The sequence below is a fragment of the Hemiscyllium ocellatum genome, chromosome 25 (assembly GCF_020745735.1).
Source record: "Hemiscyllium ocellatum isolate sHemOce1 chromosome 25, sHemOce1.pat.X.cur, whole genome shotgun sequence".
Lineage (NCBI taxonomy): Eukaryota > Metazoa > Chordata > Chondrichthyes > Orectolobiformes > Hemiscylliidae > Hemiscyllium > Hemiscyllium ocellatum.
The window spans coordinates 52,555,934-52,577,104 of record NC_083425.1 but is presented as its reverse complement, the minus strand read 5'-3'; the positions used below and the strand labels follow the sequence as shown (position 1 = coordinate 52,577,104).

Here is a 21,171-nt window from a genome sequence, read left to right as displayed (position 1 = left end):
TTCTTCAACTGCTTCAGTCCATATGCTGTCGGGAGACCCACAATACCATTAGGGAGGAAATTCACGCAGGAGAAAGTGAGGACTGCAGACGCTGGAGATCAGAGCTGAAAATGTGTTGCTGGAAAAGCGCAGCAGGTCAGGCAGCATCCAAGGAGCAAGAGAGTCGACGTTTCAGGCATGAGCCCTTCTTCAGGAATGAAGAATTGACACTTTCCTCATTCCTGAAGAAGGGCTCATGCCCGAAACGTCGACTCTCTTGCTCCTTGGATGCTGCCTGACCTGCTGCGCTTTTCCAGCAACACATTTTCAGCTGGAAATTCACGGATTTTGACTCAGCAACATTGACAGAACGATGATATATTTCCAAGTCAGGATGGTGAGTGGCTTGGAGGAGATCTTGCAGGTGCATGTATCTGCTGCCCTTGCTCTTCTAAATGGCAGTGACCGTGGGTTTGGAAGGTGCTGCTTAAGGATCTTTGGTGGATTTCTGCAGGGTAGTTTATAAATAGTACTCACTGCTGCTACTAAACATCAGTGACAATCAAGTTAACTGTTTTGTCCTAGATGGTGTGAGCGTTGTTGGAATTGCACCATCCAGACAAATGGGGAGTGTGCTATCATGGCACAGTGACTCAGTGGCTAGAACTGCTGCCTGACCTTGGTTTAATCCCAATCTTGGGCCACCATCTGTGTGGAGTTTGCATATTCTCCCCATGTCTCCTCTGGTTTCTTCCGGGTACTCCGATCTCCTCCCAAAGATATGCAGGTTAGGTGACTTGGCCATGCTAAATTGTCCAATGTGTGGGCTAGGTGGATTAGCCACAGGAACTGCAGGTTTACAGAGACAGAGTGTGGGGGAGGTAGGTCTGGGTTGGATGCCTTTGGAGGGTCAGTGTGGACTTGATGGGCCAAGTGGCCTGCCTCCACATTGTAGAGATTCTATGATTCTGTGATCACACTCTTGTCTTGTGCCTTGTAGATGGTGGATAGAGTTTGGAGTTAGGAAGTGAGTTATGTCAACAGTATTCCTAACCTCTGACCCGCTCATTTGCCAGTGTATTTATATGGTGAGCTCAGTTCACTTTCTGGTGAGTGATAAACACCTGGGATGTGGATAATGGGGGATTCAATGATGGTAACACCATTGAATGTCAAGGGGTGGTATTTAGATTGTCTCTTATTTGAGATAGTCATTGCCCGTCATTTATGTAGTGCAAACATTACCTGCTACTTCTCAGCCAAGTCTGGAATATGTCCTGGACTTGCTGCATTTGAAAAGGGATTGTTTCAGTATCTGAGGAGTCGCAAATGATGCTAAATATTGTTCAACCATCCCCGCGAACATCCCCACTCCTGGCCTTAGGAGGGAGAAAACATCATTGATGAAGCAAGTGGAGATGGTTGGGTCTAGGACACTACCTTGAGGAACTCCTGCAGAGATGTCCTGGAGTGGAGATGACTGACCTCACACCATGTTCTGCTTGAGTTCCTTGATGCCATAGTTGGTCTATTGCAACCTTGATGTTCAGGGCTGTCACTCTCACCACAACTCTGGAATTCAGCTGTTTTGTCCACCATTGATCCAAGTCTGTAAATGAGGTCAGGAACTGAGTGGTCCTGACGGAAGGGATTCTGGGCGTCAATGAGCAGATTATTGCTGAGCTTGGTAAGACTTGATGTCAACCAATGCTTAAAATCAGTTATCTGGTAATGTGTGATATCATTACAGTTTGTGGGATCTTGCTGTGCACAGATTGGCCACCACGTTTCCTTCATTAGAACAATAACAACAGTTTGAAATCACGCTTTTGGCTGTGAACTGGCTTGGAGCACCCTAACATTGTGAAAACAACCATCCAAATATAATCTCTTTCTTTCCATGTCAATACAGAAAATGCACACACTATGATTAAACTCTGCTGTTTGATTAACTATTGTATAAATGAATCAAATGTTCACTCCATGCTGGAAAACTTGTGAGTAAGAGTTTGTTTGTGGATTATTAATGTCATTTGCCATTAAACATGTAACAGATTCTTCTGTTGGTGCACAAATGCAATTAGGGCACAGCATGGCTCTTTTGTTTTTCACTATTTACTGGTAATGTTGATGCCATTAAGTTTATAAAGAAGTTCTTCTACATGGGGGTTTGTTCAGACAAGGCGCTGTTTAAGCTGAACGTTAAAGACAAATTCCCAGTAAAGGTCTTACCAAAAATAGCCACGACCATTAGGTTTGCAGGGAGGTGCTCTGAAGCTGCAAAGCACTGAGAAGGTGGTACACAGATCAGCTTGAAGTGGTCTTCTAGAAAATTCAATTAATGTTACTGGCATTGATGGTTTCTCTGTTGTATTGCTCCTTCTTTCATCAGATGAGAGATTAATCCAAACTTTTTGCTTTCCTATGCATGGATATAAAAGATGCCACAGAAATACTTAAAAGATCAAAGAGCATTTCTTCTTGGCTCCTGTCCAATACTTGTCTGTCAACCAGTGTGACTAAAGCAGACTAACTATTATTGTCATCTGTGAGAGACTGCTGTATGAAAATTGATGGCTGTGCCTCCTCTAATTCAACAACAACTACAGTTCAAAAAAATACTTTGTTGACTCTGAAGTGCTTTGGTACATCTTGATGTCATTAAGTGCACTAATTAAATTAAACGTCTTATATATAGGGCGGCACGGTGGCACAGTGGCACAGTGGTTAGCACTGCTGCCTCACAGCGCCTGTAGACCTGGGTTCAATTCCCGACTCAGGCGACTGACTGTGTGGAGTTTGGACGTTCTCCCCGTGTCTGCGTGGGTTTCCTCCGGGTGCTCCGGTTTCCTCCCACAGTCACAAAGATGTGCGGGTCAGGTGAATTGGCCATGTTAAATTGCCCGTAGTGTTAGGTAAGGGGTAAATGTAGGGGTATGGGTGGGTTGCGCTTCGACGGGTCGGTGTGGACTTGTTGGGCCGAAGGGCCTGTTTCCACACTGTAAGTCTAGTCTAATCTAATCTAAAAAAAATATGTTAGGGAAAAAGATTGATCTTTTATTCCTTAACTAGTACTGTAGATTACATGTTAGAGCCAGAGAATCATAGAGATGTACAGCACGGAAACAGATCCTTCAGTCCAACTTGTCCATGCCGACCAGATATCCTAACTCAATCTAATCCCATTTGGCAGCATTTGGCCCCTATCCATCTAAACACTCCTTTTTTATCAAGAAGCTTTTTAAATGTTGTAGTTGTACTCGCCTTTACCACTTTCTCTGGCAGCTTATTCCATCGTCTGCATGAAAAAGTTGTCCTTTAGATCCCTTTTAAATCTTTCCCCTCTCACCCTAAATCTATGCCCTCTAGTTTTGACTACCCCCGGGGAAAAGACTATTTTCCCTATCCATGTCCCTAACGATCTTACAAACCTCTATAAGGTCACCGCTCAGGCTCCAACGCTCCAGGGAAAACAGCCCCAGCCTGTTCAGCCTCTCCCTATAGCTCAAATCCTCTAACCCTGGCAACATCCTTGTAAACCTTTTCTGAACCCTTTCAAGTTTCACAACATCTTTCCTATATCAGGGAGACCAGAATTGAATGAAGTATTCTACAAGTGGCCTAACCAATGTCCTGTACAGCCGCAAGATGATGTCCCACCTCCTAAACTCAATGCACTTTGAATTTTGGACACAATATTTTGTTCAGGTTGTGTGGTTTTAAGAACTATTTTGTGTTAAAATGCAATTTTATTGCATATTCATTGAGTTCATATAATAACAATCATAACCTGCATTTTAATATCACCTTTAACATAGTAAAATGTCCTAAGACTTGTCTTATGATCATTATAAGTCAAAATTGAATATGGAGCCACATAAAGAAATATTAAAACAAATTACCAAATGTTGATTGAATGGATAGGCTTTAAGGAGCATTTTAAAGGAAGTAAGCAAGATAGAGAGGTAAAGAGGTTACTGAGGGATTTTCAGAGCTACGTACCTGAAGGTGTAGTGAGAATAATCAAGGATTGAGCTCCATCCTCTCAGGTTGGCAAAATGCTTGTAACCTTTTCTGAATTTTCTCAAAGACTTCAATAGCCTTTTTGTCAAATCCATAAATTTGCTGCAGTGTGGAAACAGGCCATTCGGCCCAACAAGTCCACACCAACCCTCCGAAGAGCATCCCACCCAGACCCAGCTCCCTACTCTATCCCCGAAACTCTACATTTCAAATGGCCAATGCATCTAACCTGCATATCTTTGGACTGTGGGAGGAAACCAGAGCGCCCGGAGAAAACCCACGAAGCACCACTATTTTATTATTTTAAAATTTATTAGGAGTTATTTTATAGAAGTATAAGAAACAGTAAAAGCAGTATATATTTATTCTTTATTAGGACATCTAAACATGACCAACAACCTCTCTAAGGGCACATTTCTTTGAGCAATAAATCTGAGATTTCCTCCTATGATATTTTTTGTTGAAACATTGCCTGGCACAGCATTACCCTTAGTGCAATAAAAATGTTTCAGTCTGTAAGAAGGATGAGTAGGTACCAACTAAAGACCTCGCAAAAAACCTGGATCAAATACACATTGGGGAACTTTTAAATTAAGGTAGCAAAAATTCAGAGGATAACTATTTAGGACTGAAGTGATGAGTAATTTCTTCACTTAAAAGGTTGCAATTTATTGGAAATCTCTGTCCCATAGAGCTAAGGATGCTCAACTACTGAATATTTTCAAGATTAAGAGGAAAAAGTGGATTTGAGATAGGAAATTTGATTGAGCATTAGGATGGGTTCAAAGTCTTCTCTTGTTTTATTCCCTATGACCTTTTGCTTACATTCTATGTCAATGATCATTAGGACCCATCATTAGGGCGGCATGGTGGCTCAGTGGCTAGCACTGTTGCCTCGCAGCACCAGGTGTGACTGTGTGGAGTTTGCATATTCTCCCTGCGTCTGTGTGGGGAAAGTGGTCCAGTTTCCTCCCACAGTCCAATGATGTGTAGGTTAGGTGAATTATCCATGTGAAATGCAGGGTTACAGAGATAAGTTTGTGGGTGTGTGGGGGGATGGTGGGTCTGGGTGAAATGTTGTTCGGAGGGTTGGTGCGGACCCGATGGGCTGAATAGCCTGCTTCCACACTGTAGGGATTCAATGATTACTCAGGAATTGCTACATTTTACGCTTTGCTTGATTAGATTAAGATTAGATTAGATTCCCTACAGTGTGTAGGGACAGGCCCTTCGGCCCAACAAGTCACAGTGGTTAGCACTGCTGCCTCACAGCGCCTGAGACCCGGGTTCAATTCCCGACTCAGGCGACTGACTGTGTGGAGTTTGCACGTTCTCTCTGTGTCTGCGTGGGTTTCCTCCGGGTGCTCCGGTTTCCTCCCACAGTCCAAAGATGTGCAGGTCAGGTGAATTGGTCATGCTAAATTGCCCGTAGTCTTAGGTAAGGGGTAAATGTAGGTGTATGGTTGGGGTGCGCTTCGGCGGGTCGGTGTGGACTTGTTGGGCCGAAGGGCCTGTTTCCACACTGTAAGTCTAATCTAAAAAAAAGTCCACACCGACCCGCCGAAACGCAACCCACCCATACCCCTACATTTACCCCTTTACCTAACACTACGGGCAATTTAGCATGGCCAATTCATCTAACCTGCACATTTTTAGACTGTGGGAGGAAACCGGAGCACCCGGAGGAAACCCACGCAGACACGGGGAGAACGTGCAAACTCCACACAGTCAGTCGCCTGAGAATTAAATTGAACCCAGGTCCCTGGTGCTGTGAGGCAGCAGTGCTAACCACTGTGCCACCGTGCTGCCCACAATAAAGTTAATAAAGTTAATATAATGTCTCAAATAATAAAGTTAATAGCAAAGCATGTAAACTTACATTCCTTGAGCCAATTTAATAAGTGCCATTCTCACACTGTTAGCTCGTTGCAATAACTGATGCTGGTCATCTATTCCTGTTCAGCTATCCCATTGGCACAGATCAAACGGGGGCAGTTCATGAGCTTTCATTTTCCTCTCAGTGGTTATCTTCAGGCATACGTTTCTAGATCTCTCATGACACATTCATGGTCTGGCTTTTTGGCCAGGATATGACACAGAAATAAGGAGTAAAGAGGAAAGAGGAGAAATGGACCTGAGGTTCAACCTTACGGTGACCGCAAAACAAAATGAAGTATTGACACATGACATGGACCCAGATAAAATCCATGTCAAATCAAATAGCAACACCATTTATAAATATATAAAGACTCAGTTTGCATGGGGATAAACATACAATAACAAATCTGTACAGTATTCACTAAAATGTTGGCAAATCATATGTGGGTTCTTCTGTTTTCTAATGTTTTGTGAATGATCTCAGGATTATCTGTTTTATAAATCTGAGCCAGATGATTGTGGGTTGAAGTCCCAGGGCAGAGAGTTGAGCATAAAATGATTAAGGGAATACTTCAGTGCTGCAACTTTGCCCCACCATCCTGGAAAATCTATCCCCTAACCAGTACCATTGAAATAAATTCATTCCTTTGAGAGCCTGTGTGTGTGCGTAGCTGCTGACAGTAAAGGTTCAATGTGAATCTAGTCTCTCAGGGTATGGGATGTCCTCACAAACAATGTATTATATGACATAAGGAATTGGAAATCATGTAATGGAGGATTATCTGAGGTATGATGTCTCTCTTGTTGCCTCATCTTCTTCAAACAACAAGGAACAAATGTCTAAGATTGCTGCCTTAAGTCTGTCCAATGAAGGGATTTGAACTACACATCGAGCCCTGTAAAGCTTCAGAATATAATGGAGAATTCAGAGTGTGTTCATCAGGTCGTTGTTCTTTTACACTCAAGCTCATAACATAGAGCTTAAGGTTATATTTGTGAATATCCTTGACAATCTTTTTCTTCCATTCTGCTTTTGTTTCTCCTATTTCGGCTCACTTTACTGACCCTAACTTGTACACAGTTGTCGCACAAGCGTCTGCTAAGCTTCACTGGTGTAATTTTGGTGTAGTTTTCTTGCAGTTTTGCCCATGCCACCTGATGGGCACAGTTACCAAGTGTAGAGGTAAAAACCTGCCCAACTTTCAAATGTGATGCCAGCAGCATTACCCACAATGTGATGTCTATATGAAACAATGCTGGTGATAAGCCATCTGCACAGTTTCAGGTTACTGGATGCGTGTTCATCATGCCATTTGGCAGAAATACAAAATCTGGCAATAGGACCTAAAGTTTCAGCTCAGTTATGTTCCTTAGCAAAGACACTTAATACAAGGAAAATGTTCCAATCCTATAAGCTTGCCACAAGTCATAGAGTCATAAAGCTGTGCAGCACGGAAACAGACCGTTCAGTCCAACTCGTTCATGCCAACCAGATATCCTAACCTAATCTACTTCCCCCATTTACCAGCACTTGGCCAACATCCCTCCAAACCCTTCCTATACATATACACATCCAGGTGCCTTTTAAATGTTGCAATTGTACCAGCCTCCACCACTTCCTCTGGCAGCTCATTCCATACAGGCACCGACCTCTGCAAGTTCGGGGTAGATCCAAGGTTCAATGGTCCAAACCTTGGCAAGCAGTGTAACCAGGGATTTTTCAGGGGTGATGGTGGAAGGCTGACAGTCATGAGGAATAATGGTTGTTTACAGCGGAGGATCCTTTAGGAAGAGTACTTGTGTGTCAATTAAACACACATGAGGAAGTCAATAGGAAAATCTCATATATCCTTTTCCTCTAGTAGAAATGGGATGTTTTTGGAAGAAACTGGGGATAACAGAGTAGCTTAGCACAGTGTGAAGAAATGAGCTGATGATTTCCCTTTGGGTAGATCACTCCTACTCCCACAAATAACTGTTCTTCTGTAAATAAAGTTTCTTGCCAGAGTAAATGACACAGAGATGAGTGACAACCAGACAGCTGATTTAAACCAAGATGTTTGGCAAGAACATTAGAAATTCAAGGTCAAGAAAAATGTCAAGGACAAGAGAATGGTTTATCAAAGCTCATCGCTTCATGCCTTGCCATTATGTTGCTGCACAAACTGAGCTTTAGGTTTTGTTATAGCTCCTTGTCACAGATGACACTCTACTTTGCGCTACCTTGGAAATGCAATGATTAGATTACTTACAGTGTGGAAACAGGCCCTTCGGCCCAACAAGTCCACACCGACCAGCCGAAGCGCAACCCACCCATGCCCCTACATATACCCCTTACCTAACACTACGGGCAATTTAGCATGGCCAATTCACCTGACCCGCCCATCTTTGGGCTGTGGGAGGAAACCGGAGCACCCGGAGGAAACCCACGCAGACACGGGAGAACGTGCAAACTCCACACAGTCAGTCGCCTGAAGCGGGAATTGAACCCAGGTCCCTGGCGCTGTGAGGCAGCAGTGCTAACCACTGTGCCACCGTGCCGCCCTCTCTCTGGAAAGAAAGAAGTCTGAGTAATCCAAGATGAAGGATAGGAAAAAAATTGTGGCTGTAAGAGCTGCTCCTTTTTTGAGGTATTTTCAGTGTTGGAGATGATTTCCTTGAACTCTCGGAGCAGTAACTTCTGTTTTACAAGCTGTTACATTGATTGGGAATAGATCAAAACAACAAAAAGGAGGAAGACTGACCAAAGTAATGACCACATGGAAAGTAAATCAAATAAAGAAATTCACTGGCCCAGCAGTGAATCTGCACAGCTGACTGTTATGGAATAAGCTGCCAGAGGAAATGGTGGAAGCTGGTACAAGTATAACACTTAAAAGGCATCTGGATGGGCACATGAACAGGAAGGGTTGAGAGGGATGTGAGCTAAATGCTGGGAAATTGGACAAGATTCATTTAGGAAATCTGGTCGCATGGATGGGTTAGACAAGTGCCTGTTTCCGTGCTGTTCATCTCTATGACTCTAATAGCCAAACAGAAGAGCTTTACAGGGATGTTAGGTTGGAGAAAATTGCACATTAGGGTATCTAGTGGCCTTGGAGGTCAAGTCATGTCAAAAAACTTAAGGACAACTGTTACGATCCCAGCTGATAGTCCAAGTGAATCAGTTAGTCCTCTGAATGAAATTTGACTGATCACATTTTTTAAAAAGAATTTAATATGGTGGTCATTCACTGAAACATAAGGCTCGGTCTGGCTAAGTGTGAGTTAGAGCCCGTCCCTCACGTCACGTGTTCCACGACTTCCACCCCCCGCCCAAACTGCCGTCGTCATCACCACCTCCGCCCCCACCAACGCCACTCACCTGCATACTGCCGACACGCCCCCTTCCCCCGCAGATCCCACTGTCACCATCCCCGCCATTCAGAACCCTGAGGGGACCATCACACCTACTCATGGCTCCACCCCCATTCCCCCCACCTTGCCCACTCTAGTTACAAGCTCCGCCCCCTACTCCCAGCCCCATACCTACTCCAGATCCTAGCTCCCAGCCCTGCCGAGTTTTCACCATCTCCCCCTCACCTCCAACACACTCCATCCACCTGGACACCCTGCGCTGGCCTATTACTCGCCCTTGACCTCTTCATTTCCAACTGCTGCTGAGACATTAACCGCCTCAACCTGTCTACCCCCTCCCCCACTCCAACCTCTCACCCTCACAAAGTGCAGCCCTCCAATCCCTCTGCTCCAATCTGGACCTCACCATCAAACCAGCAGATAAAGGGGTGCAGTGGTAGTTTGGCGCATTGACCTCTACACCGCTGAAGCCAGATGCCAACTCAAAGACACCTCCTCTTACCGCCCCCTCAACCATGACCCCACCCCCCGTCACCAAACCATCATCTCTCAGACCATACAGAACCTCATCACCTCAGGAGACCTCCCACCCACAGCTTCCATCCTCATAGTCCGGGAACCCCGCACTGCCCGATTGTACCTCCTTCCCAAGATCCACAAGCCTGACCACCCTGGCCGACCCATTCTCTCAGCCTGCTCCTGCCCCACCGAACTCATCTCCACCTACCTCGATACTGTCCTATCCCCCACTAGTCCAGGAACTCTCCACATACATTCAAGACACCACCCATGCCCTCCACCTCGTCCAAGACTTCAGTTTCCCCAGCCCCCAATGCCTCATCTTCACCATGGATAGCCAATCCCTTTACACCTCCATCCACCATGACCAGGGCCTCCAAGCCCTCCATTTCTTCCTCTCTCGACCTCCCCAACAGTACCCTTCCACAGACACTCTCAGTTGTTTGGCTGAACTCTTCCTTACTCTCAAAAATTTCTCCTTCAATCCTCCCATTTCCTCCAGACCAAAGGGATAGCCATGGGCACCCATATGGGTCCCAGCTATGCCTGTCTCTTTGTTGGCTACGTGGAACAGTTCACCTTCCATAGTTACACCGGCACCACTCCCCACCTCTTCCTCCGCTACATTGATGACTGCATCGGCGCCACCTCGTGCTCCCGCGAGGAGGTTGAGCAGTTCATCAATTTCGCCACCACATTACACCCTGACCTTAAATTTATATGGACCATCTCCCTCCCCTTCCTGGACCTCTCCATCTCCATCAATGACGACCGACTTAACACGGACGTTTTTTACAAACCCACCGACTCCACAGCTCTTCCCACCCTACCTCCTGCAAAAATACTATCCCGTATTCCCAATTCCTCCGCCTTCACCGGATCTGCTCCCAGGAGGACCAGTTCCACCACAGAACACACCAGATGGCCTCCTTCTTTAGAGACCACAATTTCCCTTCCCACATGCTTGAAAATGCCTTCCAACGCATCTCATCCACATCCCGCACCTCCGCCCTCAAACCCCACCCCTCCAACCATCACAAAGACAGAGCCCCCTGGTCCTCACCTTCCACCCCACCAAACTCCCCATAAACCGCATCATCTGCCGACATTTCCACCACCCCCAAACGGACTCCCCCACCAGGGATATATTTCTCTTCCCATCCCTATCGGCTTTCCGCAAAGACTGTTCACTCCGTGACTACCTGGTCAGGTCCACACCCCCCAACAACCCATCCTCCTGTCCTGGCACCTTCCCCTGCCACCGCAGAAACTGTAAAATCTGCGCCAACACCTCCTCCCTCACCTCCGTCCAAGGACCAAAAGCAGTCTTCCACACCCATCAAAATTTCAACTGCACATCCACCACTATCATTTATTGTATCCGTTGCTCCCGTGCGGTCTCCTTTACATTGGAGAGAATGGACGCCTGCTCGCAGAGCGCTTTAGGGAACATCTCTGGGACACCCGCACCAACCAACCCCATTGTCCCGTGACCAAACATTTCAACTCCTCCTCCCACTCTGCCGAGGATATGCAGGTCCTGGGCCTCCTTCACCGCTGCTCCCTCACCACCAAATGCCTGGAGGAAGAACGCCTCACCTTCCACCTCGGAACACTTCAACCCCAGGGCATCAATGTGGACTTCAACAGTTTCCTCATTTCCCCTTCCTCCACTTTACCCTAGTTTCAACCTTTCAGCTCATCACTGTCCTCATGACCTGTCCTACCTGCCTATCTTCCTTCCCACCTATCCGCTCCATCCTCCTCTCTGACCTACCACCTTCCTCCCCACCTCCATCCACCTATTGTACTCTTTGCTACCTTCTCTCCAGCCCCACCCCCTCCCATTTTTTCTCCACCCCAGGGGCTCCCTGTCTCATTCCTGATGAAGGACTTTTGCCCAACACATTTATTTTCCTGGTCCTCAGATGCTGCCTGACCTGCTATGCTTTTCCAGCACCACTCTAATCTTGACTCTGATCTCCAGCATCTGCAGTCCTCACTTTCGCCAACTGTGAGTTGTGTTGAATTCATTGGAGGATTTTTCAGTGCCTGGTTTAGTGAGATATTTCCCGAGACGTTACTGGCTCAATAACTACTTCCTCACGCCTATTATGTCCCTCAGGTCCAATTCCATCTTACCATCCCAGAATAAATCACCATGAGGCAATGTACACTAAAACACTGGCATTCCTTGTGCCAGTGCCGTCTTTGAAAGGCTTAGATTTAGTGTAGGAGAAAGTGAGGACTGCAGATGCTGGAGATCAGAGCTGAAAATGTGTTGCTGGAAAAGCGCAGCAGGTCAGGTAGCATCCAAGGAGCAGGAGATTCGACATTTCGGGCATCAGCCCTTCTTCAGGGCTTATGCCCAAAACGTCGAATCTCCTGTTCCTTGGATGCTACCTGACCTGCTGCGCTTTTCCAGCAACACATTTTCAGCTCTGATCTCCAGCATCTGCAGTCCTCAATTTCTCCTTGCCACACCCTACCCTATCCTACCCTATTGCACCATACCCTACCACACCCTACCTTACTCTACCCTACCCTGCCACACTACCCTATCCTACCCCATCGCACCGTACCCTACCACACCCTACCCTACTCTACCCTACCCTGCCACACTCTACCCTATCCCACACTACCCTACATTGCTGCATCCTACTCAACCCTGCCCAACCCGCCCCCACCCTACCCTACCCAAGCCTAGCCTACCCAGAGTGGGGGGCAGAGTGAGTCACAGGCCAAATCCTGATGCGAGAATCAGAGCGAGCCCTGGACAGGGGCGAGTGCGTGGAGGTAGCATGGCTTCATGTTCTGAAGCTCGGCAGACGTGGACTCAATGGAAAAGGACTATAACCTGACTACTTTATAGACGCTTTTTATTGTCATTCTGGACTTTTAAATTCTGTATTGCCATGCTGAATTTTAAAAAATTATTGCAATTCTGTAACAAGTATCCGCGTACGAAAAGCACTGCAGGTCAGGCAGCATCCAAGGAAAAGGAAAGCCGACATTTCGGGCATAAGCTCTTCATTGGGAATGTGGGGTTTGGAGGCAAGGGCCTGAGAGATACAAAGGGGATGGGTAGGGCTTGGGAGAAGGTAGCTGGGAAGATGATAGGTAGATGTAGGTGGTGGGGGGGGGGGAGTGGTGTAATGATAATAGGTCAGAGCAGAGTGTGAAGTTGATACGTGGGACGGAAGATGGATAGGTAGGACAGTTTAAGAAAGCAGTGCCAAGTTGGAGAGTTGGATCTGGGATAAGGTGGGGGGAGGGGAGAATTGGCATTCTTCCTTCAGTTGTTGAGTGGCTTGAATTTGGCGGTCGAGGAGGCCCTGGACATAGTAGATGAGTAGAAAATCTCTACTGGTTGTGAAAGGATCCTGTGGAGCCTGGTCAGAGGTGAGGGGGTTGGTGTGGCCAGGGAAGGTGCTGGATGTGGATGGTGGATTGGTGGGAGGCAGGGACCAAACAAGGGAATCATGGATGGGTTGGTCGCTGCGGAATGCAGATAGAGATGGGGAGGGAAACGTATCTCTGGAAGTGGGGCCTGACTGTAGGTGGCAGAAATAGCGGAGAATAATGCACTGTATTCAAAGATTATTGAGGTGGAACGTGAGGACCAGGGTGTTGTGTCCTTGTTGCAGTTGGAGGAGTAGGGTTTAAGGAGGGAGGTGTGGGAAGTGGAGGATGTGCACTGGAGGGCATTGTTGATCACGTGGGAGGGTAAATTGCAGTCCTTGAAACAGGAGGCCACATGGGATGTCCTGGAGTGGAACTGCTCCTCCTGGGTGCAGATACAGCAGAGGTGGAGGAATTGAGAGTAAGGGATTGAATTTTTACTGGATGGGGGAGTGGGACGAGGTGTATTTCAGGTAGCTGTGGGAGTCGGTGGATTTGAAATAGATTCATATTGAGTCAGTCGCTGGAGATGGAGACGGAGAGGTCCAGGAAGGGGAGGGAAGTGTCTAAGATGGTCCAGATGAACTTCAGGTCAGAGTGGAAGGTGTCAGTGAAGTTGATGAACTATTAAACCTCCCGTGGGAGCATTAGGTGGCCCTGATACAGCCATCAATGTAGCGGAGGAAAAGGTGGGGGATGGTGCCGATGTAACTATGCAAGATGGACTATTCCACAGATCCTATGCAGAGACAGGCATAGCTGGTGCTCCTGTGGGTGCTTATGGCTACCCTATTGGTCTGAAGGAAGTGGGAGGATTTGAGGGGAAATTGTTGAGGGTGAGGACTAGTTCAGCCAATCAGATGAGAGTGTCAGTGTAGACTACTGGTTCAGTCGATAGGAGAGGAAGAAATGGACGGCTTGCAGGCCTTTGCTTGGAGGCGGATGGACATGTATAGTGGCCGGATGTCCAGGTGTTGGGGGCCGGGGAAACGAAAGTCATGGAGGTTGTGGGTGGTGTCCTGAATGTATGTGGGGAGACCCAGGACTCTGTCAAGATATGAGAAGATAACTTCGGTGGGGCAGGAGCAGGCGGAAACAATAGGTTGACCAGGGCAGTCAGGTTTGTGGATTTTGGATAAGAGGCAGAATCAGGTGGTGCGGGGTTCTTGAGCTATGAGGTTGGAGACTGTGGATGGAGGATCCCTGAGGTGATGAGGTTGTGGATGGTCTGGGAGATATGCATTGGCAATGGGAGGTGAGATCATGATTGAGGGTGCAGTAGGACAAAGTGTCCATGAGTTGGCACCTGGCTTTAGCGATGCAGAAGTTGGTGCGCCAAACTACCACTGCGCCTCCCTCCCCACCCCTCCACCCCAGTCCACTTAGTTAATGGTGAGTTGGGGTTGGAGCAGAGGGCTGCACGTTGCAAGGGTGAAAGATTGGAGTGGGTGAGAAAGATAGAGACATTGAGGTGGTTTATGACCGGTGGCGGTTGGAGATAAGGAGGTCACCCAAACCCCTCCCTCTACACCCGGCACTTTCCCTTGCCGCCACAAGAAGTATAAAACCTATGCCCATACATCCCTCCTCACCTCCATCCAAAGCCCCAAGGGATCTTTTCCCATCTGGCAGAGATTGTCCTGCACATTGACCCACCTCATCTACTGCGTCTGTTGCTCTCGATGTGGTCTCCTCTACATCGGGGAGACAGGACGCCATCTCATGGAGCGTTTCAGGGAACATCGCTGGGACACGCACCAAACAACTCCACCGCCCTGTGGCCGACCACTTCAACTCCCCTTTCCACTCCCGAAGGGACATGTAAGTCCTGAGCCTCCTATACCGCCAAATTCAAGCCACCTGACAACAGGAGGAAGAATCTTCGAGTAAAAAGTGAGGTCTGCAGATGCTGGAGATCAGAGTTGAAAATGTGTTGCTGGTTAAAGCACAGCAGGTCAGGCAGCATCCAAGGAACAGGGAATTCGACGTTTCGGGCAAAAGCCCTTCATCACCCAGCAACACATTTTCAACAGGAGGAAGAATGCCTCATCTTCTGCCTTGGAACTCTTCAACCACATGGCATCAACGTTAACATTAATCTCCCCGCCCACCACTTCATTGAATGCTCCAACTCGGCATTCCTCTCTTGACCTGTCCTACCTGTCCATCTTCCTTCGCACCTATTTGCTCCACCCTCCCCTCCAACCCATCATCATCAACCTCCCCCATCTGCATCCACCTATTGCCTTCCCAGCTACCTTTCCCCCAGCCTCACCCTCTTATTTATGTCTCAGCCGCCTTCCATCCCCACATTCCTGATGAAGGGATTATGCCCCAACTGTTGACTATGCTGCTCCTAGGATGCTGTCTGAACTGCTATGCTTTTCCAGCACACTTGCTCATTTTTTTTCTTACAGGATGTGTACATAGGTACCCTGAGAGGCACATGACATGAAAGGCTATCCTATTCTAGGATATTGTAAAAATCACACAACACCAGGTTATAGTCCAATGGGTTTATTTGGAAGTACAAGCTTTGAGAGTGCTGCTCCTTCATCAGGTAGCTAGTATTCTAACCTTCCAACTCAGGACCCTGTTCCCTCTTTGTCCCCCATATTGTTTGATTCTTTTCACCTTAAGAATTATATCTAACTCCTTCTTGAAAACATTCAGTGCTTTGACCTTTACTGTTTGCTGTGGTAAACACTGGTACAGGTTTCCCATTGTCTGGGTCCATTCTAGTACCATTTGCCCATTACAAAGGGGCACAGATACCGCGCATGCGTACTGCAGTGCAGTCGGTGTGCCCCGGTTATACGCAGGCGCAGCATGAAGAGCGGAGACCGTGGGCAGTGGCTCTACACACGCGCAGTGAGGCGGCGCCGGCCGGCGGGCAGTGGCTCTGCACACGCGCAGTGAGGCGGCGCCGGCCGGCGGGCAGTGCGCGTGCGCGGTGTGTCCCCGCTCCTGGCTGAGCGGCCGCTGTTATCCCCCGGCACACACACGGCCTGGGCCCCGGGGATTGTCCGGCCCGGCTCTCCCTGCACCGAGACCTCCGCTGAGGATGCAGGACCCCAAAAGACAAGTAAGCTCGCAGGCTGTACGGGTTGTTGTTGTCGCCGTCGTCGCTTTGTACCGTACAGTGCGGCCAGGCCTCGGGGACGGGGACGGGGACGGGGACGGGGACGGGGACGGGGACGGGGACGGGGGGAGGGGGAGCTTTGTGAGGGAGGATTGGGTCGGGGGGCCTGCGAGTGAGAGTGGGGTCGGGGGGGGAATGGGGGTCGGGGGGGCCTGCGAGGGGGAATGGGGGTCGAGGGGGGGCCTGCGAGGGGGAATGGGGGTCGAGGGGGGGCCTGCGAGGGGGAATGGGGGTCGAGGGGGGGCCTGCGAGGGGGAATGGGGGTCGAGGGGGGGCCTGCGAGGGGGAATGGGGGTCGAGGGGGGGCCTGTGAGGGGGAATGGGGGTCGAGGGGGGCGCCTGTGAGGGGGAATGGGGGTCGAGGGGGGCCTGTGAGGGGGAATGGGGGTCGGGGGGGGGCCTGTGAGGGGGAATGGGGGTCGAGGGGGGCCTGTGAGGGGGAATGGGGGTCGGGGGGGCCTGCGGGGGGGAATGGGGGTCGGGGGAGGCCTGCGAGGGGGAATGGGGGTCGGGGGAGGCCTGCGAGGGGGAGCCTCAAGGTGAAGGGAAAGGCAGGGTCTGGGGATGAGGGGAACAACAAAAGTGTTCGAGGCAGAACTTGGGTAAGGGGAATATTGGAATAGGTGGTGCAATTTCTGAGAAGGGAGAACAGGCTTTGGAGAGATACGAGGCTAAAGTAAGATTGGAGAATTAGAAAATATCTTGGACAGAATTGGTTCATTACACTTCAACAAAGGGGTTGCGTTGGATGTATGTTCCTCATACTTTGAGTCAGCAAGTATCTCTATATACTTGTGGAATGAAACTGCTGTTCTCTGGCGCAAGATGTGTTCAGGGGAATTTCAGCTTTAAAGATGTCTGAATGCCCCTGAGATGGATTCTAACTTGTGATTGGGGAACCAGGCTCCCAGCACCACGGAACCAATGTCCATATTGATTGAACTGGAGTAGAATCATGACGAGGTGTATTGCATGAGTGGAGTTCAGCAAGATGGGATCCCTGGGGTGTTTTTAATGCAGGTTTACTTGTAGCCTTGACACTGATATTTCTTGTAATTCATGTTGGTGTGCAAAAGATGTTCTGCATGCCATGTGGTAGAATAACGCGGAATCGTAAATACCTGCTTTAGTCGAATTCTGCCTTGATCACTTTTGCTGTTTCCCACATCCCCAAACCTGCCCCATTTCCTTCTGTTCTTCTGAGACTGTTTTGTGTACACAGTTGTCGTGATCTGTCTGCTTCTTGTATTTTGTTGCATTCACTGCAATATTTTAGTTTGACATCAGAGTGATCATAGCCAAGTTGTGCTCAGTGGTTATGTTGCACAATGCATTGATCACTTGTCCTTCTTTAGTTGATATAGGGAAGTAGGCTAATAAAAAAGACTGATGTTCAAATCATGCAGCAATTATTTGCCAAATGCTTAGCTGTGCATGCTAACAGATTCTCCAGGGTTGCAACAAGGTTGACTTTATTAAATTTGGACAGTGGTTGTGAGAAGCTTGAACTTTGATGCTTAGTGTCACAGACTGGCTAAATGCGCTCATGGGAAACTACATTTGTACTTCTTCCCAGGCATTTTGCTCTTAAAAAAACACCAGTCGTGAGGCAGCAACATGGGAAGCTCTAAGTTAGATGAGGGAGAAAGAAGCTGAAATATGTGCTATAATGGGGTGAGGTGAAAGAGGAATCAAAAGGCTTTTGTGGAGTATTTTCATTGGCGTAAAGCCATTGGATTGAATGGTCTCTTTCTGTGCTGTTAAACTACCATTCTGTATGGTTTCCTTTGTAGGTGTGACAAATAGTGGTGCATTTGCACAACTCATTCTGGTTGGGGTTAAGGATAAATTTCATTTTTGAGAGAGATGGTATGCAAACACATGACCCCATGGAGGTCCAGCAGGGCACAGGGTGGATTAAACGTAAAAGTGTGTATTTCAGAGAAACAATTTTTTGGCCCACCTGCCATACGTGAAAGCATTTAAAAGATCCCATGTCACCATTTGAGACTGAATTCATAAGCGATTTTTAAGATTTGTAACTCAGGTTGATAAGTATGTAAGTTAGCTCTTTGAGCTTGAAGGTTTGTTTTCAGGTGTTTCATCACCATGCTAGGTAACATCATCAGTGAGAGTCTCTGGTGAAGCCCTGATGGTATGTTCCACCTCTCTATTTATAGCTCTTGGTTTCTGAAGGTGGGTGATGTCATTTCTGGTTCTTATTTTCAAGGGGAGGTAGATAGGACCTAAATTGATGTGTTTATTGACGGAGATCTGATTAGGATGCCATGCCTCTAAGAATTCTCATCCGATCTTTGTTTTGCCTGTCCTGGGATGTGTGTGTTGTCCCAGTCAAAGCAGTGTCCTTCTTTGTCTATATGTATAGAAACTGGTGATAGTGGGTCGTGTCTTTTGGTGGCCGGTTAGTGTTCATGTATCCTGGTAACAAGTTTGTCTAATGTGTTTTTTTTTTAACAGTTCTTGCATGGTATCTTGTAAATGACATTAGTTTTGCTGGTAATATCTAATGGATTCTTTCGGTTCTTTAGTCACTGTTTAAGTGTGTTGGTAGGTTTGTGGGCTACCGTGATGCCAAAGGGTCTGAGTAGTCTGGAAGTCATTTCTGATATGTCTGATGTAAGGTAATGTGAGTATAGTTTATGGTTGCGTTGTAGAAACTTGCAACCAGGATACATGAACACCAACCGGCAATGAAAAGACACGACCCGCAATCACTAGTTTCCATACATACAGACAAAGAAAGACAACGCTTTGACTGGGACCCCACACACATCTTAGGACAGGCAAAACAAAGACACGCACGTATGAGAATTCTTACAGCATTCAAACCAGAATTCCATCAATAAATACATTGATTTCGATCCTATCTATCTCCCCTTGGAAAAAGAATCGGAAATTACACCACCTAACTTAAGAAACCAAGAGCTATAAATAGATGGTCGGCACATACTACCAGGGCTTCACCCAAGACTCTCACTGATGATGTTATCTGGTGTGGTGATGAAACTTCTGAAAACAAACCTTCAAGCTTAGCGAGCTGATTGGATGAAAGGAAAAGCTTTTTGGCTCAGACATTGATCTGAGATCCTCTACTTAATGAGGAATTATAAATTTGTGCCCTTCTGTTTTTCTGTGGATGTTTCTGTGTATGCAGTTGCTACCTCATGCCGTACAGTTAGTCTTTTGCACACCAGATAGGAATGATAAGAAATAAGTGTCAGCACTATAAGTAAATCTGCATTCAAAAGATCTCCGGGATCTCCTTTTATTTAAAATTTTAACCTATCTTTTTCTGCTCAACCAGTTATTGCACACCTCTGGAGCTGGTGGAATTTGGACCCAGACTTCTGTGGTCCAGGGACAGGTACATTACCACTGCGGTACAAGAAAGCCCCATAGGGAATTTACCTTACTTTCCCCCACTCATGCAATACACCTGTACCTGATTCCACCCCAAATCAATCCAAATGGATGGTGGTTCCATGATGCTGGGAGCCTTGTTACCCAGCAGCAAGTTAGATTCCATCTCAGGGGTATTCACGGAACTGGATGCAAAAGATCCCCTCTCAACTTGTCTTTTAAAAAAAAAACTGTGAGAATTCTCCCAGGATCTCGATGAAAATGAATCCGAACTGACAAATTGAAGCTATCTCAACAATATTTGGTGTTGTTAAAGAAAGATCACCGTTAAGTTGAAAAGTGAGTGAATCTACCACTCTTTCAATCATCGGTATAGCCACATTTAAAATGCTGTGCTCTGTTTTGGTCACTGCAGCAAAAAAAAGGGACATTACAGCTGTTTGTTGTACAGAAGTAAAACTGGTCTCAAACAAAATGCTATTGGCATGATGTTTAACCTCTCTACAAACAAAACCAGCACCTGATCACAATCCCACATGGAAATTAACCTTTGAATGATCTCAAACATCAGTTCAGCTTTATAGGTTTAATGTACCCATAATTGAAAAACGCCAACATAATTTATGTTTTACTTGCAGTAATGTTCTTGTCTTGGTGGAACTAAACAATTTTAAGTATTAAAACTCATGGTTTCTGCCGCATTAAGTTGTGAGACAACTGTAGTAATCTGCAGTATTTCCATCAAAACCTTGTCTTTGTGATGAGCTGCTGAGAGTTGAAGGAATGTGGAGTAACACTGACCCAATGTTCTCTCCAAATGGATTGTCCCTGGCACTTTGTGATGAAAAGTACACCAGAGTTGAATATTTGTGTCCAAATGAAGTTCATGAAAATATCATTTGCTTCTCTGGAGTGTAGCGCGGTAGCTCAGTGGTTAGCACAGCTGCCTCACTGCACCAGGGACCTGAATTCGATTCCACACTCTGTATAAACTCCACACATATTGTTGCCATTCTCCCCATGTTGCTCTGGTTTCCTTCCACAGTCCAAAGATATGTAGGTTAGGTGGACTGGCCATGCTAAATTGTCCACAGTGTCCAGGGAGGTGCAGCCTGGGCGAATTAGCCATGGGAGATGCAGACCCCATCCATGGGTTAGGATGGGGTCTGCGTGGGATGCTCTTTGGAGCATCGGTGTGGATTCAACGAGTGAAAGACTGTAGGAATTCTATGATCAAGTTATGTTTTGCTGTCTTTTATATTCCGCTTTGAGGAGAAAGGAATGAACTTCTGGCAAGTAAACCGTATGAGAGAAATGAATGTGCGCAATTAATTGAAAGAGGAGTGGGAGGTTGCACCTAAAGAAGAAGCTAAGTTGATAATACTCTGCCTGAGGGAGAGGAGAACCAAAACAGCATGGAAATGAAGAAGAGAATTTGTGTTTATAAAGTATTTTCACAGACTTCCTAAAATATTTTAACAGCAAATGGA

General features: G+C 47.0%; 1 protein-coding gene across 1 annotated transcript in view; it reads left to right on the top strand.

Annotated features, from left to right (window-relative positions):
• Positions 1–16,117: 16,117 nt before the first annotated feature.
• Positions 16,118–21,171, top strand: part of tmem94 (transmembrane protein 94) — a 135,310-nt gene continuing 130,256 nt past the window's right edge. Inside the window, exon 1 of the mRNA XM_060844332.1 lies at positions 16,118–16,243. Within this exon, the coding sequence (XP_060700315.1) occupies positions 16,223–16,243 (21 nt within the window). The 5' untranslated portion in view covers positions 16,118–16,222. The remainder of the gene's footprint in view (positions 16,244–21,171) is intronic.